This window comes from Phlebotomus papatasi, chromosome 2 (genome assembly GCF_024763615.1).
Source record: "Phlebotomus papatasi isolate M1 chromosome 2, Ppap_2.1, whole genome shotgun sequence".
Taxonomy (NCBI): Eukaryota; Metazoa; Arthropoda; class Insecta; order Diptera; family Psychodidae; genus Phlebotomus; species Phlebotomus papatasi.
The window spans coordinates 93387415-93404705 of record NC_077223.1 but is presented as its reverse complement, the minus strand read 5'-3'; the positions used below and the strand labels follow the sequence as shown (position 1 = coordinate 93404705).

The 17291-nt window shown below is 33.8% G+C and overlaps 2 protein-coding genes across 5 annotated transcripts in view; both read left to right on the top strand.

Annotated features, from left to right (window-relative positions):
- Window positions 1-14084, top strand: part of LOC129802422 (talin-2) — a 76577-nt gene extending 62493 nt beyond the window's left edge. The window contains exons 12-14 of one of the 3 annotated variants that reach the window (XM_055848207.1): window positions 4489-5121; window positions 8153-9303; window positions 12980-14084. In XM_055848207.1, the coding sequence (XP_055704182.1) occupies window positions 4489-5121; window positions 8153-9303; window positions 12980-13253 (2058 nt within the window). In that variant the 3' untranslated portion in view covers window positions 13254-14084. Of the gene's footprint in view, window positions 1-588; window positions 1169-4488; window positions 5122-8152; window positions 9304-12976 lie in introns of those variants that run through there. The other 2 variants (XM_055848206.1, XM_055848208.1) reach the window with 2 other exon arrangements.
- Window positions 14085-16425: 2341 nt separating this feature from the next.
- LOC129802456 (protein CutA homolog) lies at window positions 16426-17222 on the top strand. 2 transcript variants are annotated; one of them, XM_055848266.1, is made up of 2 exons: window positions 16426-16515; window positions 16582-17222. In XM_055848266.1, the coding sequence occupies exon 2, from the start codon at window positions 16604-16606 to the stop codon at window positions 17048-17050; it is 447 nt and encodes a 148-aa protein (XP_055704241.1). In that variant the 5' UTR covers window positions 16426-16515; window positions 16582-16603; the 3' UTR covers window positions 17051-17222. The 2 variants fall into 2 exon arrangements, with proteins under 2 accessions (XP_055704241.1, XP_055704240.1); XM_055848265.1 differs by having other exon boundaries at window positions 16574-17222.
- Window positions 17223-17291: the final 69 nt, after the last annotated feature.

The following is a 17291-nucleotide window of genomic DNA, read 5'->3' as shown; positions in this document are numbered from 1 at the left end:
GTATAATAAATAATATTTAAAAATGCTTAAACTTTTTCAAAATTTTTAGGTTTTTTTTGTTGTTGAAGAACAAATTTTATAAAATAATAAAAAAAATAGATATCCAAAATTTTACTAATAGTATAAACTAGATATTAGAACATTAACAGAAAGAAAACTAATCAAATTTGGAATAACAATAATAGTTATATGAAAATAATTTATTATTCTATTTTATATTGTAGAAGAGGAAGTGTCTAAAAAAAAGAAAGAATTTTAGAAAAAAAATATCATTCTGCATCTTGTTGGTGTCTGCACGTAAAAGCCGCACAAGAATCTCGAATCTTCTACCGCTATTTCTTGTTCTGCAATATTTTTTTTTTACAAAACAATCATAATTAATCTAATTTATGGTAAAAAACAATTATTATTTATTTACAAAAAATAATGTTGGAGAACGGTATTTTGCATCCCTTTGTTTTTGCTAAACTGTTTATTGTATTTCTTTTCAAATTTATTTACTTTAAATTATGCTTTTGCTATTTTTTTTTTTTAATTTTATCAATGAGAATTTTATCCTATTTGTCTTTTCCACCACTCTCTCGCCAGGTACTTAAAAACCTGTTTGAGGTGTCTGCAAAAATTGTCGACACAGATATCACAAATGGAATGTCCGACCAGTTGTCTGACTTAGCTCTGTAAACGAAAATTCTGATTTTTTTTTAATTTTTATGTGAAAATCCTTTGTGTTGTCGAGAAGTATTTTAATCATTTTTTTTTAATTGTGCTGTTCTATTGAAAAAAAAAAGAAAATTCATCAAATAGTAAGTTAGTTTAGAACAAGAAAAGCGGATTGGAGAGCTAAGAATAAGAACACTCCGGATTCTGCAAGATGAAGATGGGAGAAGTGCAAGGAGCATCACGTATCAGACAGCATGATTGATGCAGCAATGATATTTTTATTAAGAATTTCCTATATATACAAGGAAAAATATTTTTATATAAAAGTCTACTAACGATGTGCCATAAGAGATATTTATCTTGTGTTCGTTTTTTTTTCTTATCAAGAAAAACAACTAATTTTTGTTTAATTTACTAATCTCAGTATTGTAATCTTATCAAAAAAAGAACAATCGAAATTATATTGATATTATTTACAAAATATTAAAGAATTCGTAAAATAATAAAAGGAAAATTATTAATAAAAATTCAGAGATACTTGGAGAATACCTTCTAATTTTACAATGAATTTTAAACATCTTGGGATTGATAGTGACAATCGAAGACCTTGGGAAAAATGTGACAAACCGATATTATAGAAGACCTGAGAAAATTTTAATAAGGACAGTCTTAGGGTAAAACATGGAAATTTGGGACGTTTTTCAATTTGGAATTTTGAAAATTTCCTCACACTGAGAGAAATCCGAAAAAGTTAAAATAACATTCCGGAAATGTTAATTTTACCCTGCAGTATTGATCCGAAATCGGTGTAAAGATTATGCTCTTTAGGTGTATTAGGGGTTAAAGTGACCCCTTTTCATGTTAATTTTACCCTTAAAAGGGTGTAAAATTAACATTAAAAAATGTTGATACATTTTTACACCTAAAAAGTTAAAGTTATGAGGAATGAAAGTTAATCGCACCCCCGTTTTTTTTTCTCAGTGCACTGTTTTAGATGTATAAATAAATAAACCTCGAAGAAAAGCTATTTTGTGGTCTTCTTTTTCTCTTTGTCCATCAGAAACAGTGAAGAAATATCAAATGTTCTTAATTGGAAAGTGTACCAAATTGCTCCGTTTCAAAGGGAAATGTACTGTTCGAACCGTTCGAACCATTTTTAAAAAGTTAATTCTGTGGAAGTTATCAGCAATACTGTGGCAAAAATTTGCAAGGATGGGGTAACTTGTGACATTTTGATTAGTTCTATACGGGCTCTTATAAATGAGATAAATAATCCAGTATATAATGCATATTTTGATAGGCACAAAATGCGATCTGGAGACAAAATATGTCGAGTAAAACCCTTTCAATGCAAATTTTTTGCCATTGATTGTAGTTCTGATATTTTGCAAGAAGTGTTCTTATTTTTGATTAATTCTTCGAGAAATTATAAAACATACAACAACAGATTATTGTTCAGCAAATCAAAATTAATTTCGAAATCCTGATCAAGACAGTCTACCACATTAAAAGCAATTTTCGTTAAAAATTGTTTTTTTTTGATAGAATTTCCATATTTCCTCAAAAAATACTTTTTTGAAGGAAATCATATGTATTACTGACAAACTAGTAGAAATTTTCGTCAAAAATGGCCTTTTTTTTAAAAAAAAATCTGACATTTCTGCCTACAAGGATAGGGGAAATTTTCTTTAAAAATGCAATTTTTAAAGACGCCACGAGAATATGTCAAAATTCAGTAAAAAAAATTTTGACGAACGTTGCATTTTTGACAGAATGCATACAATGGATACGATTTCCTTCAATAAAGCAATTTTCGTCAAAAATTGAATTTTTTAAAAAATTCTGACGTTTCTGCCTACAAGGATAGGGGAAATTCTCTTTAGAAAGGCATTTTTTAAAGAAATTTCTACTAGTATGTAGATACCATAATGCACAAATTTTAGGGTTCAAGGTTTTGAAACAAATTCGTAAAAAAAATTGTTATTTCGTAAAAAAAATCCGTGCGCTTAAATCCTCTACATGTTGGGAACAATTTTCTATCAAAAATTGCGTTTTTAATTAAATTTTGACGTTTACTTCCACAACGCGCGGATAATTTCTTCCAATGTATAGATACCTTTACATCTTTCATCAAAAATTGATTTTTTGAAGAAAATACCCTGTATTAAGGTGTCTACACATTGAGCACAATTTTCGTCAAAAATTGCTTTCTTGAAGGAAATTGGCTGCAGTGCTGTAGGCAGAAACGTCAAAATTCTGTCAAAAATGCAATTTTTGACAAAAATTGCTCCCAATGTGTAGAGGCCTTTACTGTAAATATCTCTACATCTACACAATGGAACAGATTTCATCAAAAACTGTTTTAAAAAAATTAATTTACATCAAGCATTTTTAACACTGCTTAAATTTGTCAAAAATGTTCCTTTTAAAGGTCTCTACACATTTGGAGCAATTTTCGTCAAAATTGCTTTTTTGAAGAAAGTCGTCGGCACTGTGTAGGTTCAAACTTGCCACATACACAGTTCCTTGGGAGAGTTTTTAGAGAAGTTTCGTAGGAAATTTTACAAAAATGCTTAAGAAGAGTATTTTTCTTGAGATGTTGTTCCTGGTGGAAGTCAAAATGGCTTTAAAGAAACTCTCCTCTGTGGTTATGGCCAATTCTATTGTCTTGATTGACCAAGTAAATGGAGATGTCAAAAAATCCGTCAACTTCATTTTTTCGTCAATGTTGTTACTTGGCGTACACTGAGAAAAAAGGGGGTGCGATTAGCTTTTTTTCCTCATAACTTTAACACTTTTTAGGTGTAAAAATATATCAACATTTTTTAATGTTAATTTTACACCTTATTAGGGGTAAAATTAACATGAAAAAGGGTACCTTTAACCACTAATACATCTAAAAAGAGTAATATTTACACCGATTTAGGATCAATACTGCAGGGCAAAATTAACATTTCCGGAATGTTATTTTACCTTTTTCGGATTTCTCTCAGTGTAGAGGCCATTAGAAAATGTCAATATTCTATCAAATAGTAAATTTTTGACGAAAATTGCTTTCAGTGTGTATGAAACCTTAAGGAAAATATTTAAAAATGTTTCCAAATTTCAATTATTTTTGATTTCACTTATGTCCTCTATACACTATAGAAACGTATGCCCATATTAAAGCAAATTCCCTACGCTTGTAGAGGAAAAACTGTCAAATATGGACATAAATCTCACTAGTGTGTAGAGGCCATTATTCCTTGTTATTTTTTTTATTTTTTAAAGAGGTTCATCAAAACTAAGTAAAATCTTTAAGTCCCTTTGATCTTGGGAAAATATAGAATTTTAAATTTTCCACTTGTCACATTTTGTCCCAGGTTACTAAAGTTTAAGTTCATTTCATCCGAGCAACCTAAAAATAAATATTCATTGTCTATCATTGAGGATAGTTTTTGAAGTATTAAGCGTTTATTCAATTATTTTATTTAAAAATATAGACAAATATTTAATTCCATATAGAATATTTTCATTCCGTCGCGTTCTCTGATTGGTTAGAATGTGAAAACTTTCAAAACATTCAAAGCTCTACCCAATCAGAGAAATCTAAGGGTATAAAATATTTTACAGGATTAAATTGTGAAGGAAAAATTATGAAAAAAATTGTTCAATACTTTTTTACTACACCGAAATTTCAAATTGTGTTTTTCGCCTTTTTTTTACAAGGTAATTTAATTTTTGTTTTAATTAAATTTCTTAATGAAAATGCAGTAATTTATGCCTGGGGTGGGGAAAGTTGTCAGGATGGAAAAGTAATATGCAATATCGACCTTTTTGTGGTGACAGGTGATGGTGTTGAATGTGTCGACACTGTTGAAGACAGTAAAGGCCGTAGAGGATGAGCATACTCGTGGTACACGTGCCATGGAGGCCACAGTTGAGGCCATAACACAAGAGATTCGGGGCATTCAAGCTCCACCAGCTCCTGGAAGTCCTCCGCCCACTCCAGAAGATCTCATACGTGTGACGAAGAACGTGACGTTGGCCACAGCAAAAGCCGTGGCTGCGGGTGCCTCAAACCTTCAAACGGACATTGTGGCAGCTGCCAATCTTGGGCGTCGTGCCATCAGCGATATGCTGAGTGTATGCCGTTCTGTGGCATGGCAATGTGCCGATACGGCTGAATTGCGCCAGAGAACTCTCGATGCTGGGGCAGCAGTGGCTGTGGCCTATCGAGACTTGCTGGAGGGTGTCCTCAAGGGAGCATCGGCAGATGAAAGAATGCATCTGTCGCGTCGTGTGGCCAAATGTGTGACAGATTTGGTGGCTGTAGCTCAGTTACTTAAAGGTTCTGACTGGGTTGATCCTGAAGATCCAACAGTTATTGCAGAGAATGAACTCCTCGGAGCTGCTGCATCAATTGATGCTGCTGCCAAGAAGTTGGCCAGTCTTCGACCAAGACGCAATTCTGACATCAAGGTGAGTGATAGTTTTTTTTCTTGTAGATCTCTCATTCCTTTTCTGTAGATATATATTTGTACATTATGAACCAGTAACTCTCTTATTCACTTGGTGGTGGTGATGCTTACAGTGAGATATGTTTGATATTCTTGGTTGTTACTATTTGATTATCACCCAGGAATCAAACATATTATTACTGTGGACATTCTTTGGTCTCTTTTTCTTCTCAACATTTCTTTGTGTGTCTCCATGAAGTGGTAATAATTGCAATATTTTGAAATTTCTAAATTTTTTTTCATAATAATTTATAAGATTTTATAAAATATTCCCAAAGGGCATGAGGGCAGGATTAGTTGGATAGATGAAAAATATAGAAAACATTGATTAAATTGGGTTGCAAAATTAAAAAATGTTGAATAAATTTTAGTAAATCGTTTTACTAACAATCTTAGATAGATTTGTATTAGTTTTTAGAGTAAAATGGGTGAAAGGGATGCATTGCTTGATATTTTGAATATTAAAAAGAAATATATGAACGGTTTTCACATAAGTAACAAAAAATAAAAAAGAAACCTTCTATTGACGGACCTAAGAATATTTTCTAAATTAATCCCAATATCAGAAGTTAGGCCAATGTCTGCATTATATTAGAAAAATCATTATAGAAAAAACATGAGTATTTTCAAAAAAAACCGGTAATGACCCAGTTCATAACTGATAAGACTGATAACTAATTTTTATTCGAAATTCAATTATATTGCTTCAAATGTGTATTTTGCGAAATGTTTTAAGTCATTCATGAATCGGTTCTGAACCGGTAATGAACCGCTTAGGAACCAATAAGTCGTTTTCGTCAGAAAGTCAATTCCATTACTCTTAAAACTATTTTGAAGGATACTTTTGAGTGATTTGTGAATCGACTTAAATCGGTTGAGTAGCGGTAAACAGTAAATGATTCGAAAGTACTTTTGAGGTATAGCATCAAAGTCACGAGTTCGGGCACTTCGCAAAGTCTAGGACGCTTTGCCACTCCTTTGATGAAGAATTTCAGATTAAACAACTTTAAATTTTTCTTTAGAAATGAAAGTTTTATGATTAACGGATTTAACGAATTTATTCCTGTTCTAACCGATTCAAGGGTTCATAGGGGTTCAGGGATTTATATACCAAATGGCTAAACGCTAGAGATATAGACTTTACGCTTTTCGTGACCCCACGCGATGATTCAACATCCAATTTTTTTTGTTTTTTGATTTATTAAGGATTTTATGACAATTGAAACAATAAAAATTAAAAATACAAAAATTTATTAACTCCTATTTTGCCATCCATAATGTTGACCTATATAAATATGAGAAAAGATGTAATAGAACGTCAAGCATTTGAAAGTTTATCAATCTTTTCGGATTCCTGTCTAAAATACAAATTATTTTTATTAAAAATAAAAATAAAAAGAGCTCTTCGAAAAATATCCTTTGACATTAAAAAAGAACCGTTTCTCGTTTTAAGCCAAGAGACGAATTAGTTAGAAACTGATGGAAATGTAATCTGATTATGTAAAGCCGTGTTTCGTAAGTGTGTGTCTATAGGGCATAACCCATGGCTCTTTTACGGAAATTTAAAGCATTGGTCTAGCTATTAAATTATAATATTAACAGTGGAATAAATTCATTAAAAACATGTTGCCAAAAAGTTCGAAACTTGAAGTGTCCGAAAACACCGCGCTTTTCCCTACTTCACCGAAGACTATAAGGAGGTATCTTTTACCGTTTGACTTCTAGGTCGTTTAGAATCCACCACGAACAATATTTCCATTTATCAATCAATTACCGGTACTTGCCCGGTAATGAATCGGTAAAGTACCGGTGATTGATTGACAAACTTAACTTAAACAAACAAACTTAATTTTAGGTCTCGACACGATTAAGGACAGAATCACATTGACAATAAAATGCTCGCTGTAGCCTCACCGTATTTTGTTAATTTACGCATTTTTATTGCAATTCTTACGCAAATTTTCCATTACCGTATTACCTTATCTCATACTTGGTGGCACTAGGTGAAAATAATATTTAAAAAAATTGAGGAAGTAAAACGAAAATTCGATAAACGGTGAGCAAAAAAAACTGTAAGAGAAATTAATCATACAGTTTTTTTTTGCTCACCGTTTATAGCATTTTCGTTTTATTTCTTCAATTTTCTTATATTATTTTCACCTAGTGCCACCGAGTATGAGATAAGGTAATACGGTAATCGAGAATTTTCGTAAGAATTGCAATGAAATATGGTGAGCATTTTACTGTCAATGTGATTCTGTCGTAATAATAATATACGGTAAAGTACCGGAAATTGATTGCGTTTTTCTGTGGATTTTTTATCAACTTAGAAGCCAAACGATAAGACATATCGACTTATAGTCTTCAGTGAAATAATAGTTTTTTTTTGATAAATTAGCATTCCAGAGTGAGATCTTTGACTTTGTATTATTCAAGATTGCGAAGCTTCCGGTTATAGGGGTCTATGGACGAAATGTCTGCTTAGGCTACCTCTAAAAGATATTCAAAAATGAAGGAAATTGTAAGGGTCAGTTTTGTGAAATACCAAAGAACATGATCCTGATTAGTTTTTTTTTATTGGGGGTTACAAAAGACCAAGAATTAATATCTCTTACCGTTTAAGTTCCAGAACGATAACAAGTTAAAAAAAGGTGGATATAATGCACTACTCTCTCTTTGACTTCGAGTAAAATTAAAAAAAAATTCCTAAATATAATTTCAATATCTCAATTTTTCAATATCTCAAATTAAGTGATCTGTATTCAAACTGAACCGATAAGGACTCTAGAATTGGTTCTCTAAACTTCTTAAATCAATCTTACACATTTTTAATTAAGAAAGTACTCCCCCTTCGAACGTTCATGCCTTCGAATAATGTGAAATTTCTTTTATTATTGGCTGTGATTAAATTTAATTCATATAATTTGCAAAAAATCTCACTTTTAGTAGAATATAAATTGTTTCCAATTACAATGGTGAAATTTTGCCTTTAGATGACGGATGAGAACTTAAAGTTCGACGAGATGATCCTCGAAGCTGCCAAGGGAATAATGGCAGCGTCATCGGCCCTCGTTCGTGCAGCAAATGCTGCTCAGAAGGAATTGATTGAGCAGGGCAAAGTGGCTCGTCGTCCATTGACATCTTCAGACGATGGTCAGTGGTCTGAAGGATTGATTTCAGCAGCACGTCTCGTGGCTGCAGCCACTCATAGTCTCGTTGAAGCGGCTCAGAATCTAGTTTTGGGTGTTGGAACGGAAGAGACGCTCATTTCAGCAGCACGCCAAGTGGCTGCATCAACGGCTCAGCTGTTGATTGCGTGCAAGGTGAAATCCGATCCCAATTCTGAGTCCGGACGGCGACTTCAGGCGGCTGGAAATGCCGTGATAAAGTCCACGGATAATCTCGTGAGGGCAGCACAGCAGGCCATTGATATGGAAGAGGAACATATTCTGAAGATCAATACGAGCATGGTTGATGGAATGGCACAGGAGATCAATGCACGATCGGAGGTCCTGAAGATGGAGAGGCAATTGGAAGAGGCGAGAAATCGCTTAGTGGCCATTCGTCAGGCTAAATACCGTCAGAGGCAAGCTGCAGGATATACAGATGATAGTGATACGGATACAGGCAATGCCACAAGTACCTATCACTATCAGCAGAAGCAACAACAGTATGGATACAATACACCACCGCCAGATCAATATTCCTCATCATCTGCTTATGGTCAGAATTCAACATTCACCCGATCAGCTCTCAATGCCACTCCACCATCGCCGAGTTTTCACAACACCTCCACTTCGACTACGTACCAACAGGCGGCAGCACCACCGCCACCGAGATCAACCTTCCTCACGGGAAATGCTATTCCAAGGCCCTACCATGGCACAGGATCCGATTCTAATTCCCCAGTAGCTCCGCATAGTCCACTTATTGCACGGGAAACGAGTGCCTTTGCATCCACAGCTTCAAGCACGCAGAACAGCAATTTGGAGGCGTGTGTGAAGGATCTGCATGAGAAGACATTGGGCAGATCGGGTTTGGTGCCCTTCAGCACCTTCAAAAGTTCAACGAGCACCACAACGAAAACAGACGAGAGTCCCAGTAAACAAAGCAACGGGCAGAACTATGAGGGATTCACAGCAAGGTGTGGGGATTAATTAACTCACAAAATAGAGCTTTATGCTTGCTTTTCAGTTATACCATTTTAGCTATATTACTCAAAAATTTGCACTTGATTGACTTCCATTGAGTGGATTTTCAGGAAACAAAGAGATAACTTCAATTGAAAGCTTTGAGTAAGTGAAATTGATCTATAAATAATTTGAAAACTATTTCAGGAGAATTTGAACAAAAGGCAAAGTTCCACTTTGAGATTCCTGAAGAAATTTAATTTTGCCATCCCACGTAAATAAATTACAAGGGGTTACTCAAAATCGAAAATTTGTGTCCATATTCTGTTTATTCCATGGAATTCCAATGTGATTCTACACTGAGAAAAAAAAGAGGGTGCGATTAACTTTTTTCCTCATAACTTTAACACTTTTTAGGTGTAAAAATATATCAACATTTTTTAATGTTAATTTTACACCTTTTTAAGGGTAAAATCAACATGAAAAAGGGTAACTTTAACCCCCAATACACCTAAAAAGGGTAATATTTACACCGATTTTGGATCAATATTGCAGGGGAAAAAAACATTTCCGGAATGTTATTTTAACTTTTTCGGAATTCTCTCAAGTGTATAAATAATTTGAAAATGATTTCAGGAAAATTTGTACATGGGATCAAAGAACTAAGTTCGACTTTCAGAATTATTAAGATATTTAGTTTTGTCATTCCACGTAAATCATCATACAGAAACTGAATCACATTTTACAGAAGCTTTTGGGATTTATCTATTTATTTTGTTTATTTTTTTACTAACAAAAAAATTGAACTGAGTATTGTTTTTTTTATTTTAGCCCACGCCCCCACTAGAAAATGAAATCAATTAATTTATTTTAATTTTCAATGATCATTTCTTCATTGGGTAACCAGTTAACGGACAGAAAAGAAGAATATTTTAAAAAGATTGGTCATTTGCAGGTACTTAACCGATTCATTACCGATTGCGACCGATGTAATTAGATTGGAGATTTCAAGACCTTTCCAAATCATCCAAATTTATCCAAATCGCTTGAAAAATAGACCTTCCGATGCAGTAAAAATCTTTTCCTTTAAAAATTTAAAATGGCGGTTTTTTAGGTCATTCGTATGCTTGGACGAAATGTTCGCCTGGACCACCTCCAAAACATATCTAAAAATAAAAGAAATCGTAGAAGTCGTTTTCGAAAAAAATACAAAAAGAACATGGTTTTGGAGGGTAGGAGGGGGATGGGGAAATAATAAAGTGTCTTGAGATATCGTTCTTTTATTGGGAGTCACCGAAGACCGGAACGTGATATCTTTTACCGTTTAAGCTCCAGGACGGTAACAGTCGAAATGTAGAATTTTTTTAATAAAATAAGGCATAGAATCGATACATATTGCAAATGTACCGCAGAGTCCAAAGAGTAGGGGAGACTGGGGCAAAAAGTCACAAATCGAATAATTCAAAATACAATATCTTCCAAGGTAAAAAAGATAGTGGTTCAAATTTTTTTCTACAGATAACCTCCAGACCTTCTTCAATGTCGTAAGTTTCTTAGAATTCGAACAAGGAATTTAGAAAATAAAAAATATCGAAATTCTTAGTCCTATTTTTGAAATATTTTCCTTGCAGAAGATAACAATTTTTACCTACTTATTTTCAAAAAATTGATGCACTGGTGATTATTTTCTAAATAATTTTGGTTCTAATGAAAAATCATTAATAGTTTTAGCCCGCCACGGAAGAGTGGCTACAACTGCCCCGAGGGCTGTTTCAGTGTTTATCATTTTATATAAAAAATTGGATAATTATTATCCAAATGGAAAATATTTTTTAATTAGGTTTATTAAACCAAAAACGAGGTAAAACTATGAAATCTTGACTACAAACTCAGAAAACCAAATGCTGGTCCAAAAACTGTAACATCAAAATTACAATTTTATATCCATTTTATAAAAATGCTTCTAAATTGTAGGATAACTGGATCAGACCTAAAAAATATTTCTGGCAATATGGGGATGTGTTCCTACTTTCATTAAAAAATACTTTGCTCGATGTACATTTTAAGAAAAACGAGAAAAATCCACTGACTAAATCTACCCCTGGCTATAGGTACCCCGGCTTCCCCTAATAATAATTTTCAGTCCAATGAAAAATATTATGTATGAGTATTGTAGTTTCTTTTTCCAAAACGGTTTTGCTTAAAAAGATTGGAAATACAAAAAAATAATTGAAATAATTTTTCAATATGAAATTCGTCATTTTTAAACTTAAATATTTACTATATAGCAAATAGCTGGAGACTTGCAAAAAATATCCTAGATTCCTTCAAGCTTCTACTTTGCAATTACGTACAAACATAAGAAAAAAACTAACTTTTGGTAAGCAAGAATAATCATTATCTTTATGGAACACCGGTGTTCCAATCGTCCTTAAAGGGTTAAAGGTAAAGGTATTCTAATTGCATGAGTGAACAATCCTATACTGTGGCTGTCAAGCGTTCTTAGCGGCGTCGCTTTCTATTAATTCTATACTGGCTCTTCTTATCATTGTTGTAAAGCAAAATTCACCAAGCGTAGGATTGTTCACTCATTCAGTTTAAAATTTAAAAAAAAATGAAGGAGACAAGTCTTTTCCGTTCACCATTTATTGTTTTACCGTGTTTAAAAAAAAACGAAAACCACACAAAGTTTTTACTCAGCTACAAATTGTGAAGTTTCTCTTTAAAGTTGAAAAAATAGAGGTCAAATAGACGAGCGTAACCAGATAAAATTACAGTTGATTAACTGTTTGAAAATGATATCACCAAATTCGCTTCTTTCTGAGAGCTGAAAAGGTGTCTCAGATTAAGAGAAAATGGTGTGTTGTACGAGATAATTGATATTGTCATTGCTAAATTTCTGTTTATAAGTCAAACACCAATTTGAACAGACCATTCGTGTATTCAGTATACCTTAGTTACTTTTTTCTATGAGGGAATTCTGTAACAGTATGACAATGTCATATGACTAAATTTAAATTTTTTATGTGGTAAATTCGGATGACCTAATTAAAAATCCAACTCATATCAGTTACTGAGAGCGTCATAGATGTGCTTACAATCTTGCCTTACTCCAGAATTTACCATGAAAATTTGTCATATGACATTGTCATCCTGTTACAGAATTCCACTATACTGGTTACATTTGTGAATTTGACCTCAAGTCTTTTGTAAATATCCCGATTGAATTAATTCTATTTAATTTGTAAATATAATCAAGAAGCTTTTCAAAATTAATCCTTTCTAATGCAAGACAAAAAGTAAGCTGGGAAGTCACAATCAAGTGCAAATTTCGCTTTGCTGGTCAACAAAATAAGGTAAAGTACCCTCTAGTCGGCCGGTTTCTCAACTCGGCCAATGCGACTATTTATTCAATTTACTTAGATTTGTTATAATACGGTCTTACAGATTTAACATTAGAAGGTGTATTATATTATATATAACGTAAATCAGTGAAAATTTCACAGAAATTGACTACAAAACGTTAAAAAATTGGATAAATAATTCAACTGGCCGAGTTGAGAAACCGGCCGACTAGAGGGTACTTTACCTTAGTGCTGTCTAATCGCGAATTAACCCAATAATTTTTTTCTTCCTCCCTCCACTATTTCCATTATCCCCTGTATCCCCCACCAATTGGTACTGAAGCAGGTATGAGACGAAGAGGTATGATCAAGTGCACCGCGACGATGACTTCCCGCCACCTCCGCCGCCCCTGGAGCAGAAGGACTTCGAGCAGCATTTCTCGAAGATGTCCCTAAGTGAGGGCGGTGGCAATGTTCAGCTGAGCCAAAGCGGCGACACAACCGTCCGACAGGTAGGCAATTCACAGCAAAGGATTCTCGAGCGACGAGTCATCACGACGACCACCGAATCGCGATCCGAACACAAGACGCATACGCACAACTTTCGCCTTGACAAGTGATCATCCTTAACAGGCGTTGTACAATTTTAATTTTTTTTTAACATTGTAGATCGTGCTTTGTAAAAACAACCAATTTTATTTTTTTATTGCGACGAATTCATTTTTAACCATCCCCGTGGCGATTGTATAGAAACAAACAAATCATTATGATGATTTTTTTAATGAGATAAAAGTGTATGAAGATTTTTTTTTTGTAAATAATGCCATAAAATATTTCTTCTCTAAAAAAAAATTACAACTTCTCGCACAATTTATATTTTTTTGTCGATTTTTAGAGTGCGAGAAAATGATGATGAAAACGAACAAAACTTGCCTTAACAATTTCTATTGTTAACAAAAAAAAATACTATAAATAAAAAAAAGTGAATATTAAATCAAATTTTTGATTAACGTAGATGGTAGTTCTTTATTTTTTACTTAATTATTAATACAGTTAATTCACAAAGTGCCAGAATTTTAATACAATCTAACATTTTTACTAGAATTTATATTTTTTAAAAAATACTTATTTCGAAATGCAGAAATTTGTCTGCGCAAATCCTTCTTAAAGCAGAATCCCCAGCTAATATTGGCTAAAATGAATAGGAATTGCCTTTAAAAAATTTTCAAAACAATAATAATAAAACAAAAATTTAGATGTGACAAATGTGTAATTTTGACACTAAAAACAATTATGCCAAAATTCTTTTACTACTGTATTTGTACATAGAAGTGGTACAAAAGTCCTTTTGTAAGAACTTGATGTTTCCTTCTCTGAAAAAAAAAATTATATATAAAACTATTGTATTTAACTCCGATAAAAGAAATAAAAAATAAAATCTTTTAATCAAATCTCTTTTGTTTTGATGTGATTGACTAGAGGAGAGAATTGATCAGCAATTTTGATCGAAAAGGGGAAGGCTTTCAGGCTTCGCACATATTCTAGTCTAGCTTCGAACACTTCATATTTTTCTCATGGTTTGGTTCTTTTTATGAATCTGACCAATTTTTTTCAGGAAATATGTGACGACTGGCTATTAAAGCGTGTATACGAAAAATTTTGGTCAAAGCTTGATATGAAATCAATCGCAGTAGGCTTTGGATTTTGTTTTTCTCTTCAGTATCGTTTGATGTATTTTAATGCTTTGATCTTTTGTAATAAAGCAACGTTAATCCATTTGGCAGCAAAGACGACTTAAATGAAGGAGTTAAGGAAAAAAACAGAAGTCGATATCTCTTGCCGTTTAACCTCATAGTAAAATAAATATGTGGAGCTCAGAGGCAAAATGACACATATCCTATGGCTAAAGCATAGGATATGTGTCATTTTGCCTCTGAGCTCCACATATAATATTTGAGCAAAAAACAAGCAATCAACCGATTTATTTGAAATTGGGATCAATGTAATTTTCGTAAGTGTCGGAAATTTCAAAACCTTTCAAAAAAAATCCAAATTTAAGAAAATTGGTTAAAAAATCAGGCCTCCAGACATGAAGTTGACCTTCAAAAATTGAAATGAAATCACGGAAGTGACCTGCCTTTATTTATTTTTTTATTATTGTTGTGGAGGAGACTTTTCAACCTTTAGAGCAGGAGGAATAGACGTCTTGGGCTAGCCTTTAGCGACATTCTGAATGCGTAGCTTTAACTTCAAATTTAACGATTTATTGACCTAGGGGACCTAGGTCTTTGGCAAACGCGTAAGCCTGGACAGTCGTTATTTTCTCTTGTAAGGGAGAATTTGTCTCTTGGGGTGCCATCTCACATCTTGGGGTACGGCATCTTCTACATAGGCCCACCGTTTCGGATTGGCTTTTTCGTTCTCAATGATATTGCAACGAAGAGGCCAAAACGATGAGAAGTCAGGCGCGATAGAAGGATGCGCATACAATGCTAATTAGGCTCTAGCACCCAGCTACAACATCCTGGTCATACATCTGTACATCTTACGTGCAGAATTATCTACCAGGAAAGGGGGCAATATCCTCGAAATTTCCCAAAAAATTGAAGATAATGACGATTTTGATTAGATAGAGGACACATAGGTCTTGTCCCTCTTTCCGCTATAATAGACCAGATTTATCATCCAGAAGAGGGGACAAGAGTCTCAACGCCCTGTCTAAACGATGCGTTGACTGCTTTCGACGATTAACTTGGATGATTTACGACGATTCAGTAGTGGGATCCAACAAAGAGAAGCGTGAACTCCGAGGTACTCTAGTAGCGTTGACCTCAGTTGGAGTCTGTCTTTGATGGGGTGGGCTTAGCAGTAGGTAGACGATGACCAGGCAAGGGAGCAACGGCCTCGAATCTCATCCTAGGTCATCAAGAGGAAGTAATAGCCTCGACCGACACATTTTCTGGTAATAATTTGCTGCACTTGTTTGCCAATATCGTAAAAAAATTACCATGGCTCTTCCAAGGTAAGCCTAATCCTGAAGTCGACGATGACGATAACCGTTCTCTCAATATTCGAGGAAGCGAGCTCGTGCAACAAAGATACTCACTGAAGAAGATAACTATACTTTCTGGCATATGTGTTTCTCGCATGAATTTTAGTCTTTGGTGCAAATGTGTTATTTTGATGCCAAATGCTCGGATTTTCCCCAGGGAATTTCGTGGGTCGCCTTAGGAGTTGCTTTACGAATATTTCGCGTCACAACATTATTTTCCACAGTAAGAATTCTATAAACCAGAGGTGTGCAAGAACCGTTTGAAACCGAACAAACTTCAATGGTCAAAACGCTACCTGAACTAATTTATTTGGTTTCAACGGTTCTTGCACACCTCTGTATAAAATATAGTTAATAGGATTAATTAACTGCGATTAATAAATTAATCGAATTAATTAACTGCGATTAACTGATCAAATATCAATAAATAGCGCTAGCACACTTCTTCAAATCACCCAGAGAAGTTCAATAAAAAAGTAAGTAATCGAGAATTTTTTTCTTAAATTTTATTATCAAAACCATATTTCGAAATTTTGCTTAAAATTTTTTTTTATTATTTATATAACTAGTTTCTTTGTTTCTCGGGAAACATAGTGATAAAATTCTATTTTATTTTTTTATTACAGTTAAAAAAATTATATATTTTAAAAAGCATTATCATTATTTTTTCTTAGTGTAATTTTCTAAACATTAGCCAAGACACATACCATGTGGAAATATGTCTTGTGGAAAGTATTTCTATTGCAAAAGTTGGCGCCTTGAGCATCACGCAAAAAGTGAAAATAGTGATAAGGAAATATTTTTACATAATTAATCACTGAATATCAATTGTGCGTACTTTTGTTTTGTTACTAATCATTCAATTATACATTCAACAATCTAAAATAGCATTTCAGTGTTTAGTGATTCACTTACTGAATGAGATTCTTGAGTAAACTCATCATCGGAGCAATTTATATCAGCGGAGTCCCTCTAATTTGTCGGTCACCGGCTAAATTTAACCTTGCAGCAATGTCATCATCCAGCTCAAAGAACGAACCCGGAACCCATTCTGTGGCCTTTGTCACGACCCCAAATGAAGCTCTGGCCAAAAAATTGGCTCATTTGCTGCTGAATCAGAAGTTGGCTGCGTGCATCAACATCGTTCCACAAATCACATCCATCTACGATTGGGAGGGAAAAATCAATGAAGATTCTGAGGTTCTCATGATGATCAAGACCCGCACAAATCGTGTTGATGAAATCTGCAAGGTAATAAGGGACAATCACTCCTACAGTGTAGCTGAGGTCATTTCTTTGCCCATCGACAATGGAAATCCACCGTACATGGAGTGGCTGTCCAAGTCTGTTCCAGACAAAACATAAACTGAATAATTGGTTGTTGGATGCTGGACATAAAACCTCTAAAATCTCTATATTTGCTCTGAGAAAATCTTCCACCAGGCAGACATTTTACTGACTTTTATATATATATATTTTCTAGATTCACCATGAATTGATTGATAACAATGATAACAATAAAGATGATGGGAATTGCTTTAAGAAGTCTTCATTTGTCGTTATTTTCTAAACTTTCATCCAAGACTCAATTTTTGAAGTTGAGGAA

Excerpts from the sequence above, each read along its gene's own strand:
- LOC129802456 (XM_055848266.1), top strand. The coding sequence starts at position 16,604 with ATGAGATTCTTGAGTAAACTCATCATCGGAGCAATTTATATCAGCGGA.